The 24,073-nt window shown below is 40.3% G+C and overlaps 1 protein-coding gene across 1 annotated transcript in view; it reads right to left on the reverse strand.

The window, feature by feature from the left end:
* cntn3b (contactin 3b) overlaps positions 1-24,073 on the reverse strand; it is a 54,198-nt gene that overhangs the window by 19,802 nt on the left and 10,323 nt on the right. Inside the window, exons 4-11 of the mRNA XM_063474776.1 lie at positions 12,069-12,244; positions 7,745-7,843; positions 5,204-5,407; positions 4,003-4,105; positions 3,487-3,671; positions 2,917-3,053; positions 2,286-2,415; positions 1,509-1,659 (exon numbers count right to left, since the gene is read on the reverse strand). Of these exons, the coding sequence (XP_063330846.1) occupies positions 1,509-1,659; positions 2,286-2,415; positions 2,917-3,053; positions 3,487-3,671; positions 4,003-4,105; positions 5,204-5,407; positions 7,745-7,843; positions 12,069-12,244 (1,185 nt within the window). The remainder of the gene's footprint in view (positions 1-1,508; positions 1,660-2,285; positions 2,416-2,916; positions 3,054-3,486; positions 3,672-4,002; positions 4,106-5,203; positions 5,408-7,744; positions 7,844-12,068; positions 12,245-24,073) is intronic.

The raw sequence follows: 24,073 nt of genomic DNA on the forward strand, positions 1-24,073 counted from the left end.
CTCTGTTTTGGATTTGTATATAGTAATGACGTTTCCATCTATCGCCATGTATATAATAAAATTCTCAAAGATTTGTCAAATAACTCAGATTTAAAGACTTTAAATTGATGAGGTCAGTGTGAAACCCCTATCATGCTGAAAGGTCACCGACTGGCTAGATATTAAAAAAATAGCATGCAAAGCTAAAAGTATGCCCCCCCCCCCCCACACACACACAATTTAAACAGTTTTATTATATTATTTCCATTCAGCTGGGTCATCATTTTTAGAAATCTGTAGTTATTTAGAAGATGTCTATCTCCAAACATGTAGAAATCAAGGCATGAGCTAAACATAAGCTTATATAGAAATCAGATGGTTTAACAATTTTTCAACTGATGTGGTATTCAGTGAGAAAATGTGTGCAAAATTCATTTTCTAAACACTGCTCCAATTTACAGCGTGACTGCATATGTGAGTAAACATTTCCCTTCCAGTGTCTGCATACATCCAGTCTTGAAAGAGTACGTGGGCTTCACATATGCTAAATGTCAGTCAGCTTGGGAATTCTACCAATTTTCCGCCGCTATAGATGCAGCTTCCCATCTGGAGCCGACTAAAGAGGCTCGGTGCAGTTTTGACAAGACGCCTTGCTCGTATTGTTCTTTTTCAGACCTCCTCTTCAATAGGCAGCATGGGAGCGATTCAAACAGCATTTCTTTCCTGTACTGGGATGCCTGCGTTTGACTTTGTATTGAGTTTGTATTCAGTGTGTCTGTTGTGTGTGAGCGTGTGTACGTACGTCTTGATGTACGTACGATAACTTACAGGAGGTTTTAGAAACTATCTGAGCTTTTTGATTCCTTTGCCTATCGAGATGACAAAAAGCCTGAAACGTGACATGCTTTTGGAATTCTTTACCTTTAAATGCTTCTTTATTGTGAAACGTTCCGGTTTATCCAATAAAAAATCCAACAGAGAAGAGCACCAAACTAAATGAAGCACCACTTTATACCCCTGAAAGCGACGCTTGATGTTGGCTCATTGTCTTTGTGCCTGTGTTCAGAGTTATTTCTTGTCTATTGAGACTGCTCTCCGATCTGCATCAAAGCTTTCGTCTCTGCTGTTTGGTGATTGCATCAATCAAGCCCTTGTAACTCTTTGTCTGTCATGATAAAACAGATAATTACAGGTGCAGTAGCTTCATTCTTACTTTTGAGTTCCTTCCTCAGTTTACGAGATGAGCGGGAACTCCTTTTACTAGTCTTTTATCTTCTTAAATATTTAACACAGGCAGTGTTGATATGACCACCTAGCATCTTCAGTCTTCACACCGAGCTATTTGCACACGAGGGGGCACGCAGTATATTAGCTATCTGCAATTTTCCTGGTGGGCGCCCTCTCGTTCTTCTCATTAGCCTTTCCTTCTATGCATCTCCGCAAATGCCAAACGCACTATTGAAACAAGTCAGCTTGCAGTGAATGTGAATGAAAGCTGCCAGTAATATACACTTGGATTTTTATCCTACCTTTCAGTTCTCTGCAGGATTTCATTCCCTTTCTTCCACAGGCTAATTGCTGGGGGTGAGGCCTGAGGCTTGCATTCAAGAGTGACTTCGCTGCCTGAGCGAGCTTTTAGCAAGGCCCTTAGCGGACTTTTGGAGAAAGTAGGAGGTGAAGCTGCATGTAGGGGAACAGAGAAAGGTGTGAGATTAAAAAATATATATATGGGCAACCTGAACCTTTGCAGATCAACCGTGCTGTACTGCGATAAACTCTCCTTCAGCTTTCAGTGAAAGCAGCCTGAAATCTCAGCACAAAAGCCTACTGGTCTCAAAGCTCGCCATAGTCATTCCACCCTTCAGCTGCACATCCTTGAATACACCATGCACCTCAAGCATGTCACAAACTATTGTCTGCGCTCATCAGTTTTTTGTTAGCCATCATTAGGACACTCAAGTGTCATCACATGTATCAAGAGAGTTGAATTTCTTATTGAGCCAGTCAGATGGAAGTCATCAAAGCTTTGCGAATAAATCAATACCCTGTCTACATGAGAAGGCATGCACAATGCCACAAAACAATGCATTTGTAGTATCCAAATCAATATGTGAAATGACTGAAAGTAAAACGAGACACTCTATCAGATTCACATTTTTGCTGGCAAAGCCCATGGTGACATCAAATGCGTGCACAGACTGATTGCAGAGGAACGTTATAGCAGGCTGCTGGTTTTTATCTTAGGAGATGATCAAACGCATAGACAGATAAGCAGGATAAAAGCAGGAGGAGGGAGGCAATCTTACCTAACACCATTAGCTGGGCACTGGAATAAATAATTCCATGTTTGTTTTCAGCCACACACTGATACATCCCAGAATCGGAACGGTTTAACGAAGATATAGAAAGGGCCCCGTTTTCAATTTGTACACGGCCCTGTGGAGGAAAGAGAAAGAGTCCTGCATATCCATCGCCTATTATATCCAAAGGCACAACAGCAATTACTGCAACTCTGCGTATGCTAAGCTTGACATAGATGAGGAAGTGCAGTGGTGAAAACTATTTATCTGCTTCTTAAACACACCAAACAGAAGAAGTGTTAACATAATTTATATTTCATGACCTTTCAGGATGATCATGATGATGATGACAGATCACATCATTTTTAACAGATAAAGTTGTCTCAGTGCTGCGTGGGGAGGGGATCGATGCTTTCTAAAGCATAGTCTGGCTTTAGAATAGCAAACGTCTGCATTAGCATACATTAGCTAACGTATCCATTAGCATACATTACTTATATACACACACAGCATATTAACATTATTGCATTTACAATTTCTGGTACAGACCAGCTCAATTTTTTGTTGTTACTTAGAAGCTATTTAGAAACTAAGAAATTTTAGCCAGAAAAGAAAGAAATGTAACATATCTCCATACATCAGCCATCACTTGCTCCCCATTCTTCAGCCAGCTGTAGGATGGTTTAGGCTTTCCATTGGCCTTACATTCCCAGAAGAGGTTTCCCTCTATGGAAAGAGCTGTGTCCGCCATCGTCTGGAGCCAGTGAGGTTTAGCTTGGAATAAATGAAAAGGTTACCTATTCAAACATGCGTTTTAATTATAGAAGCACTGGATTAGTAAAGAATTGCATCAGGAATCATACAACCATAAAAGCAGCCTGGCATTAAAGCTTAAATTTAAATCAAATTTTAAACTTTACAAGTGGATCACCAGCATAATGAGAAACACGGGATGGTAAACAGATCTGAATATTAACTGGAAATGAATTTAAAGCCCCTGGAATAATAGCCATTTATCATTTCTACCCTTAGCTTGTTCTGAAATTTCAACAACATTAAGCCTCAAACGTCCGCAGAAAAAGGTTTTATGTCGAGCAAATGGGATTCAAGCTACTGGCCATCTGCATGTTTTCTGGACAACTGTGGATATATATGTTCCATTTGTCTCTCCACCTCACTGTCATTCGATTTGAAACGGCTCACTTACCGTGGAATGAAATACGACCCCGTGCAGCATTTTTGCCTCTGCGATTCTCCGCCATGCACTCGTACGTCCCCGCATCCTCCTGCTGGAAATTAGGGATTTCCAGGACGGCATTTGAATTCTTCATTTTGACTTTGCTGGGGAAAGGGACGCCGCTCGTTCTCCTCCAGCTTATTTCTGGGACGGGGCTGTAAAAGAGGAACAAAAAGTTCCCAGGATTGTAACTGTCACTCGCTCTGATCAAAGTGTGATTAAGGACAGAAGGAAAAGTAGCTGTAAGAAAAAGCAAAAGCTTTGTGAATTCTCGTTCCCTGCAAATCAAACTGTGATTGCCAAGCTGTCGGATGCTCTTAAAGGAACTCTTACTTCTGCTCCCTTGTCTTTTTCATGCGTTCCTATGGATTGATGAATCTGAGGATGAGTAATGCTAACGCTTGTGCATTCTTAAATCGTCTTGAGTAGCTGTAATTCATGCATGAATGCGTGTACCGTTTGTGTCACAGGCATAGAGTGACTTACTTTCCCAAAGCGAAGCATTCCAGTTTCACCGCTGATTCTTTCGCAGCTGGAACTGAATCAGGAAAATGGACTTCTATTTTGGGTTCATATTCACCCATTACTCCTACAAAAGGGAGACAATAGATGACAAGCTTTTTACATCAGTGATTAACAGCAGACTCACACTCACCGTGAATCAGGCAGAGAGAGAGCAATAACACAGCAGGGCAGCTAATGCAAAAGTTATGCATATGAATACAAAGTGACCAGTGAAGGCACTGTAAAAGAGGGGGGGATTAAGAGGTGGGCTATAAAATGACTTATTTAGCAGAGATTGATAACATTTGGCTATGTGACTTCATTCAGGAGTTTATTTCCATTCACATCACTGGGACAGGTCAGTGACTTCCTTGCAGAGAGAGTAGCCTGCCCTTTATTATTAGCAATCACAACCTGGCAGTCTCTAAGTAAGAGCTGATTTGGGGCCCTCTTCATGTTTTCAGATTAAAAGTCAGAAAAGACTGTGATAAAGCTGACGCACTCTGAGGAAAACATGCAAAATATGCAACTGCATCTTCCTCTGTGCTTAGTTAGAATATATTTGTGGCATTTTGATAATAACACAACCTAAGAAGCCAGCTCATAAAAGCTTTGTGCTGCAGCTGGAATACCAAATGAAATCAGTGGCTTTTATGTAACTCTGTGCCACATTGTAAAAAGACAAGCTTTGGAATTCGTGTCTTTACTAATGGTTAACAACTCATCTGTTGCTGTCTTACGGCTCAGTTTTAGGCTGGTAATAATCCCTTTTGCTGTCCTTTCGATTTTTCTTGTTTGTAATAATGCACTTGTAATTGTTTGACAGTCACAGCTTTCTCATTTTATGTCATCAAAGCTTGTAAACAAATATTAATAGCATTAATAATTCATAAATGTTCCAAATACTTCAGCTGGAGGAGGATAAACACCAGCCAAATGGATTTTTCACAACCCAGCTATTATCTGTTGAGTGCGAAGCAGGTCCTACCACCTTGCTGGAGTACGATCAATTAGCTGCTTTTATAATGAAATTAAAATTTGGAACTTAAATTATAACCTAGATCTTAACGAGCTGAAATCATGATGAATCTGGGAATGCAGCCTTCAGGCAGAGAAGTCTGACAACAGATTAAAGCTGCATGGCATATGAGCATAAAGATGAAAGCCTGATTTTAGTGTTTACCATCGCTTCTGAGGACCAGTGGTGTGGGAGAGCTGAGGATCTTCTCCCTTGTGATAGTGTTGTTAACCACACAGGTGTAGTTGCCCACATCTGAGCGCTCCACTTTGGCGATGTACAGGCTCCCTGTCTCTTGAGAGATGAATCTCCGACTGTCTTGTTGGACAAAGTGAGGGTATTCATTGAAGATCCACGCAAATGTCAGCTCTAGAAGAGAAAGGAAGACAGTTGAACTATGCAGCAGCGGTCCACTTTCACACCTCGGCTGATTTCACACGTGTTAGTCGCATTGGCCCCTGCTGGAACAGCTGTATCAAAAGAACTCGGCTACGGCCTTAAAATGTGAGCGTATCATGTCATTTTCCTTCCCTTATCTCAGTTTCCTTGGGAGGAGATACCAAGACTGGGTGACTGTAGCAGCTATCAGTGCAGAAAAAAAAATGGGAGAGCTAAGGAAAGGGAGCGAAACAAAATGGATTACAGCGCGTCAGTGGCCCTCCCCTGACACATGGCCTCCATTCCCTGGGTCCCTGAGCGCCTTAGTTCAGGGGTGGCACAGGCAAGTCAATGGTTGGATTGAGGGATGGATGGATTGGCACAAATATATGTTGTCATGCCCCTCTGCAAATGGCAGGTCTACCATAAGAAAGGAGAGACTTTCCGTGATGAATTACTGTGGCATTTTCTCAAAGAAAACACTGCAAAGACTTTCAAGAGTTAGGAGATGCTCTGTGTAATCAGCCACTTCAAAGGTAATGGGCTCAGAGTCAAAAGGTGTACACAATGACTGTCAATCGCCCCGAGGGGGGGAGCCCATAGATGGGATTGAGCGTCCGAGCTGGGTGCAGCGATGCAGATACAAAGCTGCCTCTGATTAGGCAAAAGCGGCAGCATAGTTCAGAGTCAGCATAACCTGGAGCTGAACTATGTGGCTATAACGGGCAGTAATATCATTTTGCCAAGCAATTCTTTGTTAAGCGAAGTGACAAAGAAAATACAACACAAGTGGTTTTACAGTACGTGGAAGATAAAAGTGCCAAAAAGAAAAAGCCCTTGGAGTAAACAAATGTCTAAGGTGGAGTACAATAACATCTGCTTGCAATGGTACTGTATTTAATTTTTCATAAATGGGTGTTGGGATAATGCATACGGAGGGGGAGGAAAAAGCTTGTGCAGAATTCAAAGCCAATGAAGTGTAATGAAAACTAAAAGGAATGCCTCTTACTGTAGGCGTCAGATAAAGTTCAAGGTTACGTGGCACATCATCGCTTTCAAATTTTAAAAAGGAAAAGAGGGTGGAGAGAGGGGACAGCGAGAGAGGGAGCCAGGAAGAGAGCAAAAGGGGAAAGAGGTAAGGAAGAAAAACAGGGACAACAGCCTTGCACAGCTTTACTTTCATTCACTTCGGAAAATGCAGGAAAACACAGCTGTGATACGGTTACAACAGCCAACTGCATATAAACCTATGTCAAAGAGAAAAGCTGTCAAACTGTATTTCACAGAGTACTTTGACCCATTATCCCAAAGACCAGCTGTACAATGCGCTGTGCTACAAACTGCTCGCTTGTGAAGGAAATTGGTTGTTCCACTGTGCAAGCTATTGTATCGAGAGGGTGACAAGCTAGGCAGCAGCCATTGTGTATTTTTTTTAGTTTTCCGCAGACGCTCAGAGTGGTGGGGCTGAGCAGCCCGTGTCTTTATCTCGTCTATTTGTAGCCTCTGCTTTATCAAATGCAATTTTAGCATCTCACTTGAACAATTAAAGCATCTTTTTTCTTATATGTGTGGAGGTGCTTGAATATAAGGCTAACAGCCAACAGTGCTATGTTCGTTATTTTAGCCTAAATACTGTAAATAGTGTGAAGACAGAAGCCTGGCTCTGTGCGAAAACAAAACAAAAAAAACACCTCTTAGCTCCTCTGAAGCTCGCTAATTAGCATATTTATTTCTGTAAAGCTCAAGTGCAAAAAAAAAATAAATAAAAGAGAGAGAAATTGTGGTTTTATGGAGGTTATCATTCTGGCACCCTACCTCCTTTATAACCACAACATTTTATACAGACTAAGCAAATCATTATACTGTGGTAATGAGCTGCTTCAGAGGTGCCGTGGCCCAAATATTGTCATTTTTAGCCGTCACCAAGCTAATTTCTTTCCTGTTTCCAGCTTTGTTTGAAGCTAGGCTAGCTACTTGCTGGCTTTAGCCTCACACAAGCAAGAAAAAGTATGTTTATTTTCTAATTTAACTCTCAATGAAAGTGAATAAATATCTTTCTAATTTGAGAAACATGGCTTTAATTAAAAAAAATAATCTGAATGAAGTGGAAAGAAAAGCACCCAAGTGCGACTGGCTTATAGGTGTTCTCAATAAACAACATTAAGATGATTATTAAGAGCATGTGCACACATTAATGGGTGTAAAACTGGATTAGGTTTAGGAAAAGGCAGTAATTCTTCATCAAAGTTTGCAGTTTGCACTGAGTGGAGGTAATTCTTATGAGCTGTGTTTAAATAACAGACAAAAACTCTCATATAGCAAACTTACCTCCAGAATGTGGCGGCGGTCCACATAAAAGGACCACTCCTTGGCCTTCACGCACATTGACAGCACTCCTCACTGATTGAGTTTTGAAGTTATCCAGGTCTGATGAGACAGAAAACATTGAAACAGAAGTGGGTGGCGGTTTAAAAGAATATGATTGACAGTCAGATTGACCAAAAAGTGTGATTCAAAGATTTTCTATATCCACGAGGGTTACTTTTAAAGAGATAGTTTTGAAAACGGGGGACATAATTCTTCCCAAACTCCCTTCACAGAATCACTGAGCCATGTTTTTGATGCTACATTTTGAAGATTGGGACTTTATAGGGCATCATTGATTGCCCTGGGACACCTCATGACAGCCTTCAATACTTTCAAAGGCATCTAGTGTGCTGATGAAATAGACGGACCTGACTCTGTGACGTTTACCCTGCAACGCTGCACTTTAGGAAGAGATTAGGCTGAAATAAGATAAAACGAGCAGGGGAAAGAAGAAAATACTGTGCACAGACTGAACAAACACTGGTGAGCGCGCATGACAAATGACAGTTTGCAGTGCCAGCAGCAATAAGTAACATCATTATTAAATGTGGTGTAATCTTGCACTTAAAAGCATTAGCTTCCCCATCAATACTCTCAGCACAATCTATCCCCCTGCAAATGAATGAGCAGTTGCTGGCAGACAAAACCTAAACCTGGGATGATAAACCACCCCTGGCTTCATGACTGATGGAGGGAAGCTGCTGCAGTCCGCTCTGTACTCTGTCTGCACCCTCTGGCTAACAGCCTGGAGTAAGCCTTCCAAACACAAACAAAAGAAAGTCAGTGTGACCGATAAGGGAAATTAGGAGAAGGAAGATTATGGAGAGAAGTGGGACAGAGTGTTGGTAAGATTAATGAGCGGCTCTCTGATGACCGCAGTGGAATCAAACAGAGCCAAGTCACGGCAGGACACTTAGAAGGCCACAGGAGGAGATGACTGACTTGAAATACAGACAGAGGCATCCTGATCTCACTAGGTTGTCTTTAGAAGAAATGTCCATAGGAGAGTCGATCTTCAAATGACATTTAGGATTCTCAGGAACCGTGTTGGAGCAAGAAACATACAGTGCAACGTACTGCTTAAATTTTTGGTAGATGTGCACTAAAACATATTTATATAATGAATACGGACCTAAAATGTTAAATTCAAGAAACGCGTGGATCTTTTCCCACAGTTGTGGCCAATTTCTGGATTATTTCTTCACAAATTAAGCAGGTAAAAGGACTAGAGCTGATTCCAAATGCGGCAATTACATTTGGAAGCTTTTTCTGTGAAACCGCATGTGGTCAAAGGAGCATGCAATTGGAAAAAAAGGACCATCCTCAGGCTGTAACAACAAAGTGAATACATCAGAGAGATAGTGAGGGGGAGGTCAAATCAACAGTTTGGGACATTCCGAGAGAAAAGAATGCACCGGTGAGTTCATCAACATAAAAAGGCCTGGATGTCTGCTGAAAACAACCGCAGGATCCTTTCCATGGCGAAAAGCCCCTTCACTATTCAGCTCAGGAATTTGGTGTTTCTCTTCCAATTCAATCATAAAACCAAGACTTTGTGAGAGAAAACACAAAGGTGATGAGTAAAATACTGATTGGTCTCAAAAAATTGAAAGGCCTGATTGGATCTTGTCAAAAATATCAGAAAAATCCAAAGAAATTCAGCTGAAACTAAGATCAACCTTTATCAAAATAAGGTAGGTAAAAACCGTGAAGACCATCCCGAGCACACAACATCCTGTGTAAAACACAGCAAGGGCAGTGTGATGCAAAGACGCTGTTCTCACTGACAGAAGACAGAAGCAGCTGGATTCATTCTGAAGTGAACAGTTCTACTCTTACGGTTCAGATTCACATAAATGCAGCAAAATATTTAGAGACTCAAAACCAACTCAGGAGTCTCTGAAGCCAAATAGGTGCAGTTATGCAAGCCAATCACCTGTCCTCAGTCTTATTGAGTTGCTTATCACTTGCTGAAGATGAAATTTTAAGTCAGACCCACAAAGTAGCATCTGAAGATGTGTGAAAAAAGTGAAAAGCATTAATCAGAAATTCATTCTTCCTTAGCTGCTAATCCAGTTCAGAGTCACCAGGAGTACTGGTGAGAGGCAGGGTACGTGCTGGACAGGGTCGTCCATGATTTCCAGACAAAGTATTACAAATGAGCATCAACTACAACTACATTAGACACCTGAAAATATGCAAAAAATGGAAAGTGCAACTGTAACCACTAAACAAAAAGAACAAAAATTGTAGCAAGGTTCAGAGATTTATGGATGCAACTGCACAACAAGCCTGGCAACAGCTGTTTATAATTATAATGGCAGGACCTTTAGAAACAAGGGAAGGTGAATCAGAGGTTTACTAATAATTACTTAGTGAAAGAGAAACAGATGGCGCCTCTTCTTACAAAACTGCACAGAGACGGGTGAAGATGAAGCTGGACTCGGTGCTGGAGGGGATGTGCTTCTCTCTTCGCTGGGAAAAAGAATAATGGGCTTCACTGGAGTGAACTGACCACACACTGTAACTCTGAAAGCTAGAGGCCAAACTCACTGTAGCTTCAGTGATTCCTTTGTAAGCAGAATCAGTCTTTGCCATACGAGAATGGCTTGCCTAGAGATTACAGAGAGTGACCATTACAGCTCGACGATGATTGGTCTGGGCAATGGCGGCGCCATAGAGACATTCCCTGTTATATATTGTGTCCTATTGAGCTCTTGAGTAAGCTCCTTTACCTGCTACTCAGGCACTACAGCACCGGTCTCTAAGCGTATGACGTATTATTTTTCCAAAGCTTCTGGTAAAATTGTAGTGACACAATTTCTATCTCTGTCTGCACCAACTTTGCTTTAAAAGACGTCTGACAAGGAAAGAAACATGACAATGTGACAAGTTGTAAAGAAGCCAGCAGTTTATTCTGACTGTTTAAATTATAGGAACAGCTGTGTCACATTCTGACTGTCAGGAGAGAATCAAGCAATGGCCAGTGAGTCTTGTATGCCAATTTTCACAGCGTGACTCTTTCTTAGCCCCTGTGAATGTATGTAATGCTTAAAATCAACTCTGCAGAAAAATAAAATCTATCCTATCATCAAACGTAAGGAGCTTGTATTATTTTTAAGCCACAGCTCTTCCAAAAACTGAAACAGGAAAATAACTGCTGCAGATCCCCTTCTGCTAATATGTAATTCATGAAATACAGATATAAAGAGACAATGGTAATTCAAACCACTGGGTTTGCGACCTGTGTGATCATCTAAGTGGCCTTTTTTTTCTGAATTCCCAGATCTCATAAATGAGTTTGACCTTGGTTGTATGAAAGCAGACTTTTTAAATCACGGTATTTTAAATTAATTTGGAACATTTTTTTACATTGTAAAAATGAGCTGTGGGAGGATATGCTTACAGTGGTTGCAGCTGAATTGTGAAGGCTAAGCAAAGCAAAAGAAAGCACGACATTTCTATCTTAGGGCAGTGGCCTCATTATATGGAAAAACTGAATATCAGCCTTGCTGATCTTCTAGACCTCCCTCACTGTGCATTAGGCAAGACAATAAATGTCAAGCAGTTCTCCTCTTCACCCAGTCCCCACGAGTGAGATTCATTACTGAGCTGTAGGGATAATGGCAGTCCATCTCCTGAGAGGAAGCGAAAGGCTCTCTATCCTTGGGACATGATCAATAGTCAGGAGGCCTGATCAAGAGAGGAGAGGTGCCTCTACAGTGCCTGTCTGGAAGGTGGGACCACAACCAACAGCGTCACTTCTCAGCCCCCCTTTTGTCTTCCCAGGCTGCTATAGTCCTGCCACTGTCTGATCCACTTACAGTCTTCTGCGCATATTACACATAAAGAAGTAGCTGGTGATTGCATAGACACAAAGACCTCTTAAGCGTTAGTTGTGCTTGTCCGCTTTAAAGTCTGTATCACAAAGGCTTGCGTATCACTTGGTGAAATATGAGGCAGTTTGGATGGAGCATAGATGCTGTCAGAGCTGGAACCACTAATGAGAATCAATGGAGTTCAGAAGCAGTCAGAAGCTTCCTCACCCACTGTGTTTGTTGTATCTGACATTTCATTCGATTACCATTTCCCCTCTTGAAAATCTATTCCCAGGCAATCTAAATGAGAAATCGCAATAGTAAATGAAAAAAAGAAGGAAGGCCTGGGCTGCAAGCATATTACCCACATGTCAGGCTGTCAGACAGCAGATACAAAGAGATGCTAGAATGTCATAAGTGTGTCAGAACCATGCCAGGAACGTGTTAGCAATTGTAGGATCACTTACATGCAAATTGAAGGCTGGCTCTGCGGCTGAGTATGGACCCCCACGTGTTGAAAGCTGTGCACTGGTACACCCCGGTGTCTTGGTCCTTGTCCAGGTTGCTAATGATCAGGCTGCCCCCAGACATGTGACGCCGGTAGTCATTCCCAAGATCAATGAGTGTTCCATTTAGTGACCATCTGGAAAAACGCAAACACAATCAGTAGCTGAGCCCCCTGGAGATGAACACTCGCAGCGTTTATCGATTTGATCAGTCCGCCCACATCATGCTGCGAGGATAAAAGGTGAGCAATAAGACCACGGCCCTGTATTATTAACGCAGAAATGCGAACAGCTTTTGCAGCGAGTTAGGAAGAAAGAAAACATTTCTTGTCACTTTAGACTTCAGTAGTCTTCAGTTTGACTTCATTTAAGGATTCTGTTTTGCTGTTAATTTAGGCAAATTTCCAAAACCCAGCAAATCATCTGTGGTGAATATTGATTTTCTCCTAGTTGCATGAAGAAGTGGATTTTATTTCATCTCATTTTTAATTACCTCCACAGAGGAGGATTGGTACGCTTTAAAAGTCTGCAAGCTGGATGTCTGGAAAGAAAAAAGGTTTGCCTTTCTGATGTTTGGTTAAAATCTTATCTGGACATGTGAAAAGGTGCTGACAGATTTTAGTAGACTTCATGGAAACTGAGGTCAGAGGCTGAAAAATATTTATGGGTACAAGTTTGTAAAATAATTTTTCATGTATTTAAGTTAGACGTTTTCACTATGCTTTCTGTTCAGTTGGTCAGCTAAGATATTCAAATTCACTACACTTTAGTATGTAAGCAATTACTGCCCTGCAATTTTGTAGTGTTATAGCTTTTTCCTCTATGTTCAGTTTGTGGTTTTGAGTGCAGGGGCTTAACCACCTGCCTTTACCGGTAAAACTAGTGACATTCCCATCAGCCACCGTTGCATGATAAGTACAGAACTAATTTGCTTAATAAGCTAGTAATAGCCAGTCCATTTATTGCAAAGATAACATAGCAGACAGAGCTCTACATAACAAGCAAAGATTGTATTTAATCTCGTCTAGTTTTGGATTACTTTAAAATTAAACATGAAATTTATTGCAACCTATGCACAAATTATGTTCCATAATTGTTCTTCTTGATTATCTTTTCTATAAATTGTCTCAGTAATTTAAAGTAAAGGTGTACTCTACAACATGTTAGGTTTTATTTCTGGTGTGTAAAGTTTTGTTGCTGCTGATTTTAATCCTCTACCACATGGCAGACTTTATTTTTTAAGAAGAGCATTTAAGGAAAATGCTCAGCATTAAGTTTTTTCAGTGTAAATAATAATTCATAAAAGCACCATTTATCATAACTAATTTATGAACAAAACAAAAACAAACATGTTAACTATCTCACCTTGGCATGCAGTATGAAGCACTGGTCATATGATATTTGGTCAAATCAGATTACCCTGACAAAGCACTGACATAAATACCTGCACTTAGACTGCGTTCCTTGTTTAAGATTTAGTTTCCATAATTTAAAGATGCAATGAAACATTATCAAGTAATCAATGGCAAAGTAACTGTAATATAATATAATTAAATACTTTTCTCACATGTCTTCTGGATTTACAACTACTTTTTATGGTATTAAATGATCCTGATTACAGGTAAGTCATACCTTTCCCACCGTGAAGATATCTATGTATCTATACTGCTATATTTACTTCTGTACAAAGTATATGCACAACTTCATAAAGCAGCCATCGTGGCTGTAGACATTGAAGTTTTTGTAGCGTAGATGTAAATGAAAAAGAAATACTATGACTGTATGCCTACAATGTGTGCAATCTGATGCAAATTGAAATATAAATGGAAAATAAAATGTGTAAACATTTCGTGGTTGGAAAATTACAAATGTAAAGGTCTGTGCGGCTCTGGCAGATTTATGCATTCTTTGAGTGCTTTCTAATTAGTTTTCTGTTTGTGCTTTTGTGTTTCTGACTTATTGCTTTCTGACACTTTCATATTGCATTGTCTACAGACCATTTCCTTCAAAGAAAGGTCATGAGACACTCTGTCATGCAAACAGAATTCAGGAAGTGACAGCTATTAATCACAGCTACCATCAGAGAGGAAACACTGAATAATGTTCACGCTGAATAATAAAAACACTTCATATGTATTTCACTGGATTTCAAGGAGATGCAAAACTCCTATACGGTACAGAGCATCACAGAGCGTTAACACTGATAAAAAATCAGAGTTCCTCAAACAATTTTAGAAGTAAAGAGATATTTTAATGCCACGTGTAATGCTGCCTTTGCAACAGGACTGTAAAATGTACAATTCCAGTGACACGGGAAAAAAAATCAATATACATCTTTTCCTTCCTAGGCAAACTAGCAGGCAGTTAGAATGATGCCTCATATAGTCTTAAAGCCATTCGTGGTTCTCCCCAGTTTCTCCCTGACAGATTACAAAAGACACAGCTGTCTTTCATCTCGTAGCCTGTATTATTCATCTAACAGTCTGTGCCCGTCACTTAATCTGACTGATTTTGTCACTGTTCCAACAATATTACTTTTAAATGTCCTAAACTTGAAAAACCTCAGGTTTCCAAGAATATATCTGGCAGCACGCTCAAAATAAAACACTCCCATTTCACTATTTGCTCATGATGTCCCTTTATGCCTCCATTCGAATTCTCCTGTCTGTCCAATTCTTCCTCTGTTTGTGCCAAAGGGAGGATTATTGTATGTGTGAGAGGAGGTTAAATGGCAAAGGATGAGAAGCTAGTCAGACTTGCAGCAACCCAGCATGATTGAACTTAATGGGAAAGGAAGGTGGGCAGCCTGGACAGATCACACACCCATGGAGCAGACAGCTGGCTGGGTGCGACGGTGCCTCTGCTCCACCAACACAATCAGTAGGCCACCCACCCACTTGTGCTGCACAAACATCTGAGACAAGCTTTGATATTAGCAGACCTGGGGAACCATTTTTTTTGTATGGGATTTATAGATAAGGAAATATCAACAAGGGCAAAAGGGCTGCTGACTTATTGTAAGCACAGTCTTGTGTAACATGCGCTGTCCTTTAGTCATTGCAGTATGCAGCTATGCCAGTGTTTGCCATTACGATCCAATTTTGAGCTAAATAATGAGCCCGCTCTTGCAACTTTTCCCATGGTGACAGTGAGAGGTAAACTCTGAAAACATATGAAAGAACATCCACATAACACACTGTACAAAACATCTCTATAGACCCAACCAGTCTGCACTGCTTTACATCAAAGGGACAAGAAAGGAGAAATGTACCTATCTCTTAATGGAGTGCTCTGTCACAGCTTTGTGGGACTCGGATGTGCACATATAGTCAGATTTTCCACTTTCACCTGCTGTAAATTTATTTTACAGTTTATTTGAAGTTTATTTCATTTGAGAAAATGTGACAGGTGTCTCAGTCTCACCTGCTTTCTGCAGAATTCCTGCATGTAGTACCTGATAATCAATGCGTACATTTCCCTCATCACTTACTTATTTACATACATTCACTCAGTCACCATTCAAGTCAGTGATCACTCTATTTTATAGACAATTCAGATCATGCCCATCAAAAATGTGTCTGTACAATATACAATAATTTTTAGAATTTTATTAGTGATTAATAAATTTACTGATGCCTTGTAGATTCGATATTTTTAACTACCGACTATTTAAATGTAGACTGTGTTACACTGCATTTTGTTATTGTCAATGGCTTTTACAGATGTTTTTGTACTTTTCTTTATTGAACTCTTCCAAATGATGAGTTGTCAGGAAAAAAAAGATCAAAATTGCATCACTTACATAAATAAATGTTCTAATTTGTACATTAAAAAAATCTATAGTTTCTAACTTATAAAAGCATCAGAAAAATGAATGTTTCAGCTTTTTAAAATTAAAGGCAGTTAGTCTTTAATACATAAAAATACACATAAACTAGGACTAATAAGAGTTTTTAATGTTATTAACTCAATAATGACAGTTAAATTATGAGTTTCTTACTGTGTGAATGAACCGTCATCACATGTATAATAAATTTGTCTGCAGTTTCCAATAATCAATGAGATTGACAATTTTAGATTATTAATGAAAGCTTTTACACATATTAGCTGTCATAAATGTAAGGTGTTTGTAAAAGCTCAACATTTTGCAAAGGTGTTGCGTTTTATCACAAAATGCATCCATTAATAAACAGTTTTAAACAAAAAAATACATCATTCATATGGATGTTATTAAGTATCAATATAAGAGATAATATAATATAAGTGAACTATGGGTTCATGATGTCAAATAAACTGGGAGCCAAAGTTCTCTCAGAGTAAGTCACTGAAAAAGACAAAAAAATGTTCAAGTCTTCGGTTTCAAATTCTAGTAAGTGATTTGTTATGGGTTCTTACAGTAATCTGTATCTGTCAGTGATAATAGGTTGTTATAAATGGATTTAGAGGAGAAGATGAATTACAGAGAGTCATGCTGAAAGAGGTTTTTTTTTTCCTCCCCAACCTGGCAACTCAATAAAACACTTAAACTCTTTTACTGCATCAGTAAAAGAGAAAGGCAAGCCAGAGTTCTTAATGTTAGTGCGCTGAGTGAAACACACTGAATCCAACACCACATCAGGCAGAGAGGAGCTTACAGTAAGTCACAGAGAGAGGGTCCAGGAGAACAGTCCTATTTGCTGCGGTGTGCTGCAGGCACAGACTGAGCTGAGCATGCTCTGTATGAACTCCTTGTGACCTTGAGGTTCACATCAATTTTGCATGAGGTCTCCTCATCAAATAGACCGGGGACGGTACTGCACCACTGGCTCACCTGGCTTTCCTTGAGGCCAGACACCCACAGAGACAGCAGTGACCACACAGACCACATGCAGTTCACACATACACAATTGCAGGGCTTAGGAGCTGATAATGGAAATTCAACTGCTGACCAGGGTACTCTCTGCTATTATATTTAGCAGGCTATTGCTGCTGCCTTTTAATAAAATGGTGTTCACTTTGCTGTCGAGCCAAACGTAAGAACGTAACACCACAGATAGACTTAAAATCGCCCTGTATCAGTGTCGCTTTGCTGTGTAAAATCCTGTGAACTTAGCGATATATTAGTAGATACACTAATATAGCACAATATAGCATTCACATGCATATTGTACATACCGACATTATCTGCGCTTTACAGTTTCAATTTATGGCCTGAAAGCAATACTAAAATTAATGAATGAATACTCATGCAGCGCGATCAAAGTCCACATATGCAGAATTAACCTGCGCCTAAGACCACATCGCTGCACTCTCTCTCAGTTCATCCATTTGTTTTTGAAATGATTTTGCAAGCCCGAGGCTCAGAGAATTTTCTCACCCTATAAAAGAGCATGTAACTCTCTAAAAGATAAAAATCAATTCTATTTGTTACAGTTTCTCGATTCGGTGCCGTTATCTGGCCCTATGCTGCGACTGAATTCTAATCACACCCTCCCAGTTCTACGCGTGTCCCTGTTACCCCGTTCCAACTGGTAAACAAAGGTAGAGTCGTGCATCTGCCCGAAGTCGCATTACATGATAGCAGACGCCAACCGAAGCACTTTTTTTATTCCCCTTTTCCAATCACTACTGTGCCCTTGATCCTGTGTTACGGCAGATTCATAGTAAACACAGTGACAGGTGTATTCATAAAGCAGCGCCCTGAGCCCTGGAGTGTGCTCTGGCGCTACGCTGGACTATTTGTCAACTGAAAAACTGTCAGGGTTCCCGTTCATATATTCACCGTGTAGGCGAGGTGAAGGTGGAACGGCGCGCTGAAAACAAAATCAGGCGATATGAAGCCAGCTAGCGACAATAACTCACTGGGATTATGAGCATAAACACAAATGACAACGAGGCATTCTCATTTTATCATATCTGCCACATATGTGTAGAGTTCTATTTAAATCAACCACACAGATTTTTTTCCAACTCATTCAGTCCTGCTGCGTTAGAAGAATAATCCACCTCTACATGACTGTTAAATTTCACCAATCTGTCTGTTTTCAGTATATTACAGGAGAAAATATGTCAGGAAGTGTTTATTTTTAGATTTTGTCATCCTTGCCTTCCTCACTTAGTGGTTTCCTTCCATTTTCTGTAATGCCAGTCCACATTGCATTCTGCTCTGCTGGGTCTTTTCTGTGATGGATTTTTCCATGTGTGACTGTTGAGCATCCGTGCAAACTGACAACAGCACGAAGGCTCAAAAGCACTTTCTCTCGTGACTGACACTCCAACACTGAGAGTTGCTGCTAATGATTTACCCCAAATTACAGGAGTGAGCCAGGTGACACCAAATATTTTCTTCTTTCTGTCAGTTTTGTGTGTTACGAGTATTTTGCGTCCATCCAGAGACAGATGGATCTTATTCCTCCGTGCAGCAGAGCTCCTCTGTTGTCAGACATCTATTAAAAACGCATCAGTGACCCACATCGATGCACTGAGTGACACGTTCCTTTATGACTGGGAACATGGGTACTGCTGTTTACTTTGAATCGATCCACAATCCCGCTGCCATAAATGCACACAAGCTCGCCAAATCTGTACTTATCCCCTGCTGAAAATGGTCATGAACAAATGAGGTGTTTACTCTTGTTTAGTCAACCTTTCCGGTGCCCAGCTGCTTCGGGAAATTACTGAGCCTCTTCTAAAAAATATAACTGTAAATTTGAGAGCCTTTTTTTTTTTTTTTAACATTTACAGGCTCAGCAAGAGCCACTGGGCTTTGGTTGAGAGCTGCATAAGAAAGGAAAATCAGATTGTATTCAGAGATGGAGAAACGGAGTGCTTGTTTTGGTCTCCTCAGAATTTGTAGACTCTGAAGAAAAAAATATAAGTTCTTGTTCTAAGTTGCTGTGGCATACTGGTTTTTTACCAGCATAGTGCTTTATGTAAATATGGTCTACGCCAGCAGTCCCCAACCCCCGGGACACCGGTCCGTGAGTCGTTTGGTACCGGGCCGCGAGATTTGAGGCTCGGGTGTGAAATTTATGTTTCTCAGGGTTTTTATCGGGTTTAACTCGGTTTCCCTGGGTCTTTTCCCGTGTTGTAGTTGTATGTCTTATTTTGAAAGAAATATTTACACGTTACCATAGTGACCAGAGAGCATTAAGGAGCAGAGAGGAGGATGTTACTCTCAATGTTGTTGGCGCATTTCAGGAGGACGCTGCTAATAAAGTTACACAATTACACAGTGAATTCGCGTTTTTTATTATTATTATTATATTTACAGAATACCACAGTTTTTGTCTTGGACATATCATTTTATTTTGTTGTAATTATCCGCGACACCTTAAAAGCCCGTCCGTGAAAATATTGTCTGACATTAAACCGGTCCATGGCGCAAAAAAGGTTGGGGACCACTGGTCTACACCATTGGTTACAATATACTGTACTGAGCCACACAAGTGTCAGCGGAGGTCAGTTGGGTGGGACCTTTTGACTATATTCTGTAATTGCAATATAAAACTGTAGAAAATATAATATATTAATATCAACTTCAAGCAGTTATTGGAGGGTGTGAAAAAAAAGTGACACATCAAAGGCCCCGACTAACTAACAGTGAGGAGGTTAATGAGGAGGAAATTGGAAACCACCAATAACCGCCAGTGAAGAGGACCCATGACCTAAAGAAACCAGGGGGGGAAGAAGTGTCAGTATGACACTCTGGTGAAAGCTGCCTGTCTTATGGGGTCAACAATAGCCCCCAGCCTGACTGCGTCATGCGTCAAGAGAAGTTGGCTAATGTTAAGATGGTGCCAAGTAAGTCCCTTCTAACAGAAACTTGGCCTACTTTAAGAGAGCGCTAGATCAGAAGAGAAGCAGAAAGAAGATTCGTCGGATTGTGTGAAAGTGTCTGATAAGGTGATGAAGGCGAGGTACATCCTTGCATACAAACTGCAGGTGACACATGAAGCTCCCAAAGGTGTCTCATCTGATAATACAATAAAGAAAACACGAACAACAACAGATGACATGTCAGATGACACAGAGGCTACTTTGCACTGATATCAGCAGAGGTGTAACTTGAAATTTTGGCTTGGACTTTTCACTCTATATTAAACCTGCTATAGATTTCTACCACATTGTGCACATCTGGCCTCTTCCCAGGGCGAATAAAGTGAAAGTGAAATTGATTCGGGTAATATCTGATTCATAATTGATCATTTTAAAAGTGCTAAATGTCCTCAGGTGTTTTCCAGGACCACGTGAGATGCTGAAAAGCCGAAATACCCAATACTAATCGAAAAGACAAACTCACTGCTACAAACACATTCGAGGCTCGCTCACGAGGGTTAACAACATCATCATTTCTGGCAAATTCAATATTGTGTGGCCCAATTTTCTGTATGGATATTAGACCAAATGGATGGAATTTCCTTAATAGCTAGAGTAACTGAGGAAATTAAGTGCTCTGAATGTAATACCCTCTCTCGCTTGGCATATCTAATTATATAAATACTATTCATTGGCAGCATGTAGGCTTGTGCATATAGTTTATGCCCAGTCTGCTGAAAGTCACAGCATGACCACTTCCTAAAGGCATTTCATTCAGCTTACATTCAGGACGTTTTGAGCTTCTAATTTCAGTGTTGGTGAAATAAATTGCAAAGAATTTACGCTTTCTATTTTATCACCAGGACAAAAAGAAAAAAAAAGTCCTCTCCTTGCCCGAAGGGAAACAAGTCAAGGACAATCAGTGTCAGAAAAACTGATGCAACCCAAATAAAGCTCAAAAATGACTCTTTCTTCAAAGTAACATTAAGGGCAAAAATCTAGTGTCTTTAAAAGCATTACCAAAAATGTCAATCCACAGTGGTCAGAGTATGCTTAAACTCAATTTTTTTTTCCAATTTTTCCTTTTAAACCTGTTTTCACATTATTTATTAATACGCGATGGCAGTGACTCCGAGAGCTACTGACCTAGATGAAATTGGCCAACGTGAGATATCTGTGTTGTTTTTGTTCTACAAACAGAAGTCGAGTGGTTTGAAACACAGAAAAATTAGTGAACGACAGATACTGCAGAAAACGAGAAGCCACACAAGGCTCGCCAGCGATGTGGGGTAGAGTTAAGCAGGAAATGCATTTGAAATCAGAGAAATAGTAAAAACAAAAGAGCAATAAAAAAGACTTTTTATCAGCAGAACTCCTGAACATGTGGGCGGTGTATATCTTCAATATCGTAGGGTGATATTACCCACCAAGCACCAACTGTCCACGGCTGTTGTTTTGTGGGCTTAAATTGATCAACCAGTCATAGCTGTATTGAGTCATAGTTACTGAAAACTGGGCTGCCTTTCATACAGTGTAATTTTGCCCAAATTAAGACTACATTAAAAAGAACAGAACCCCATATAATTTGGTTGAAAAGTGAAAGGGGAAAAAAAGAAGTTGTTTCAACAGCCTGAAAACAGAGCTTTGCACCTATCAATGTCTTTTCAGGGACTGTTCACCAAGATTTTGCTGGTGCAGGTAATAACTGATATTAGCATATTACAGACAGCAGTGCAATTAATGAATTGCACTGCTGTCTGTAATATACATCTTGCTGGTACTGGAACCCCTTTTTGCATTCAGAACTACCTTAATTCTTCATGGGATACATTGAACAAAGTGCTGGAAACTCTTCTTAGAGATTTTGCTTCATACTGACAAGATACCATCACATAGTTGATGCAGATTTGTGGACTGCACAGCCATGTTGGACATGATGTCATCTTTGTGACATGACACGTTATTTCGTTGGAAGCAGCGTTCATAGCATTGGTACACTGTGGTCATAAAAGGATCTATATGGTAAGCAACAGCACTCAGGTAAGCTGTGGTGTTTAAACAATACTCAGTTGATACTGAAGGGCCAGGAAAATATCCCCATGCTATCACAAAACCACAACCAGCCTGAACCACTCATGCACAGCAGGAAGGAGCCATGCCTTCATGTTTTTTAAATCACAATTCCAACCCTGCCATCCAAATGTTGCAGCAGAAATCTAGACTCATCAGACCAGGCAATGTTTTTCCAGTCTTCTGTTGTCCAGCTGTAGCCTTAATGTCCTGTTCTTAGCTGACAGCAGTGACATCCAATGTGGTCTTCTTCTGCTGCAGCCCATCTGCTTCATGTTTCAATGTACTGTGCTCTTATGCATACCTTGTTGTAACAAGTGGTGATTTGATTGACTATTCCCTTCCTATCAACTCACAGCAGATCTGAGTAGTTTCTTCTGACCTCTGGCATCAACAAGGTATTTTTTCACAGAGAACTGCCGCTCACTATATATTTTCTCTTTATTGGACCATTCTCTGTAAATCCTAGATATGGCTGTGTGGAAAAACCCCACTAGATCAGCGGTTTATGAAATACTTAGACCTGCCCATCCGGCACCAACAACCATGCCACGTTCAAAGTCACTTAAATCACCTTCCTTGTCCATTCTCATGTTTAGATTGAACTTCAGTGTGTCTACCTGCCTGAGCACATGTTGCTGCTATGTGATTGGGTAGTTAGATACTTGCATTAAGAAACAGTTAAAGTAAGCAGTGAGTGTATGCTCTTCAGTATTTGCTGATAGGAAAACTTACAGAACAAAAATGTTGCTTGGGGTAATTAAGACATTGTGTCATCACATTGTCTGCACTGCGCTCTACACTCTCGCCACTTCTGAGTAGGCGGTTCATTTGCTTAGTAGTTTGTTAAATACTTTCCTTCAAAGTTAATAACCAAAGATGCTATAACTTTCCTTTTTCAGTATCCTAAAATACTAATCCTGTACAAGTTTTTATTTTTAGAAATATATAAAGAATGTTGACATACTGATATTACAATTGATATTACCCATAAAAAATCAGTATTAGAAAACACACCTGTATCAATCAGGCTTTAACATTATGAATGACCACTGTATCACAGACAGACACACAGTTACTACATAAACACTGTTAATACCCGTTTGACCCAGTTGGGTCAGAACAACCTAAAAGTTACATGAATTACAAAATATTACCTTGCGACAAAGCTATCGCTAACCTGTTAGCAAACTTGCCACACTAGCAGCTACATTAGCATTCTTTTGTAGTTGTATTACTATGACCCCCGAGAAATTAAACTCCTAACCCTGCTTTAGTCCTCTTATCCTTTGTTTTATATCTATGACAAATAGATCTGGCATGTTGCTAAATGTTAAAGGCTATGTCCATTGACTCCATTGGAAGAAGCTAGTAGCGTAAACCTAAGTTGTGGGTGTCTGCCACTACAAATGAGCCCTTTCACATAACACACTGTCATATGAGCCACTGTTCACTTAAAATATTGATTAGAGCAGCTTTAAAATGAGGATACACTCTTGCAGTGAGAATCTGTGTATATCCGCTCCTCTAATATTACATCATACCTCTGCTTGCTCAGCTAGAGAACAAACTGCAGATCATCCTGACAACAATGGCATTTCCTACTGCTGCATTAACTCTGCAAAGAGCCCCAAAGAGAAAACCTCTCGAACAACACAAGTGAACGTCAGAAAGGCTTTAAGTTGCGGGTGAGATAATGCGAGTGATGGTTTTGCCATCATCCTGGAGATAGCTCAGGTTGCACAACATGTACAGTGATACCCCCCCCCCGCCCCGCTGCTCTGCCTGAACCATGTTTTCAGTGCAGACACATTATAGGAAATGTAAGCGTTTAACAGAATGTCACTCACAAGGTTACTGCTTCTATCCTCTGCTTGCTGTGCATCTACATGGTGCTGACCAAGCTCTGAAACACAATCCACCACAAAAAAAAAACAACACAGCCAGCTGCCATTTTCAGGCCGGGCTCCCTGCACCGCCAGGGAATAGCCACAGAGATATCAAAGGATCTGCAGTGCAAATGAGTCGCTCAAATCTCCTTTTCTCTCCTAATGATTTCTTAAGCCGTGCACCATATTATAAATCACCAGCTTCATTTC

This window comes from Pelmatolapia mariae, linkage group LG5 (assembly GCF_036321145.2).
Source record: "Pelmatolapia mariae isolate MD_Pm_ZW linkage group LG5, Pm_UMD_F_2, whole genome shotgun sequence".
Taxonomy (NCBI): Eukaryota; Metazoa; Chordata; class Actinopteri; order Cichliformes; family Cichlidae; genus Pelmatolapia; species Pelmatolapia mariae.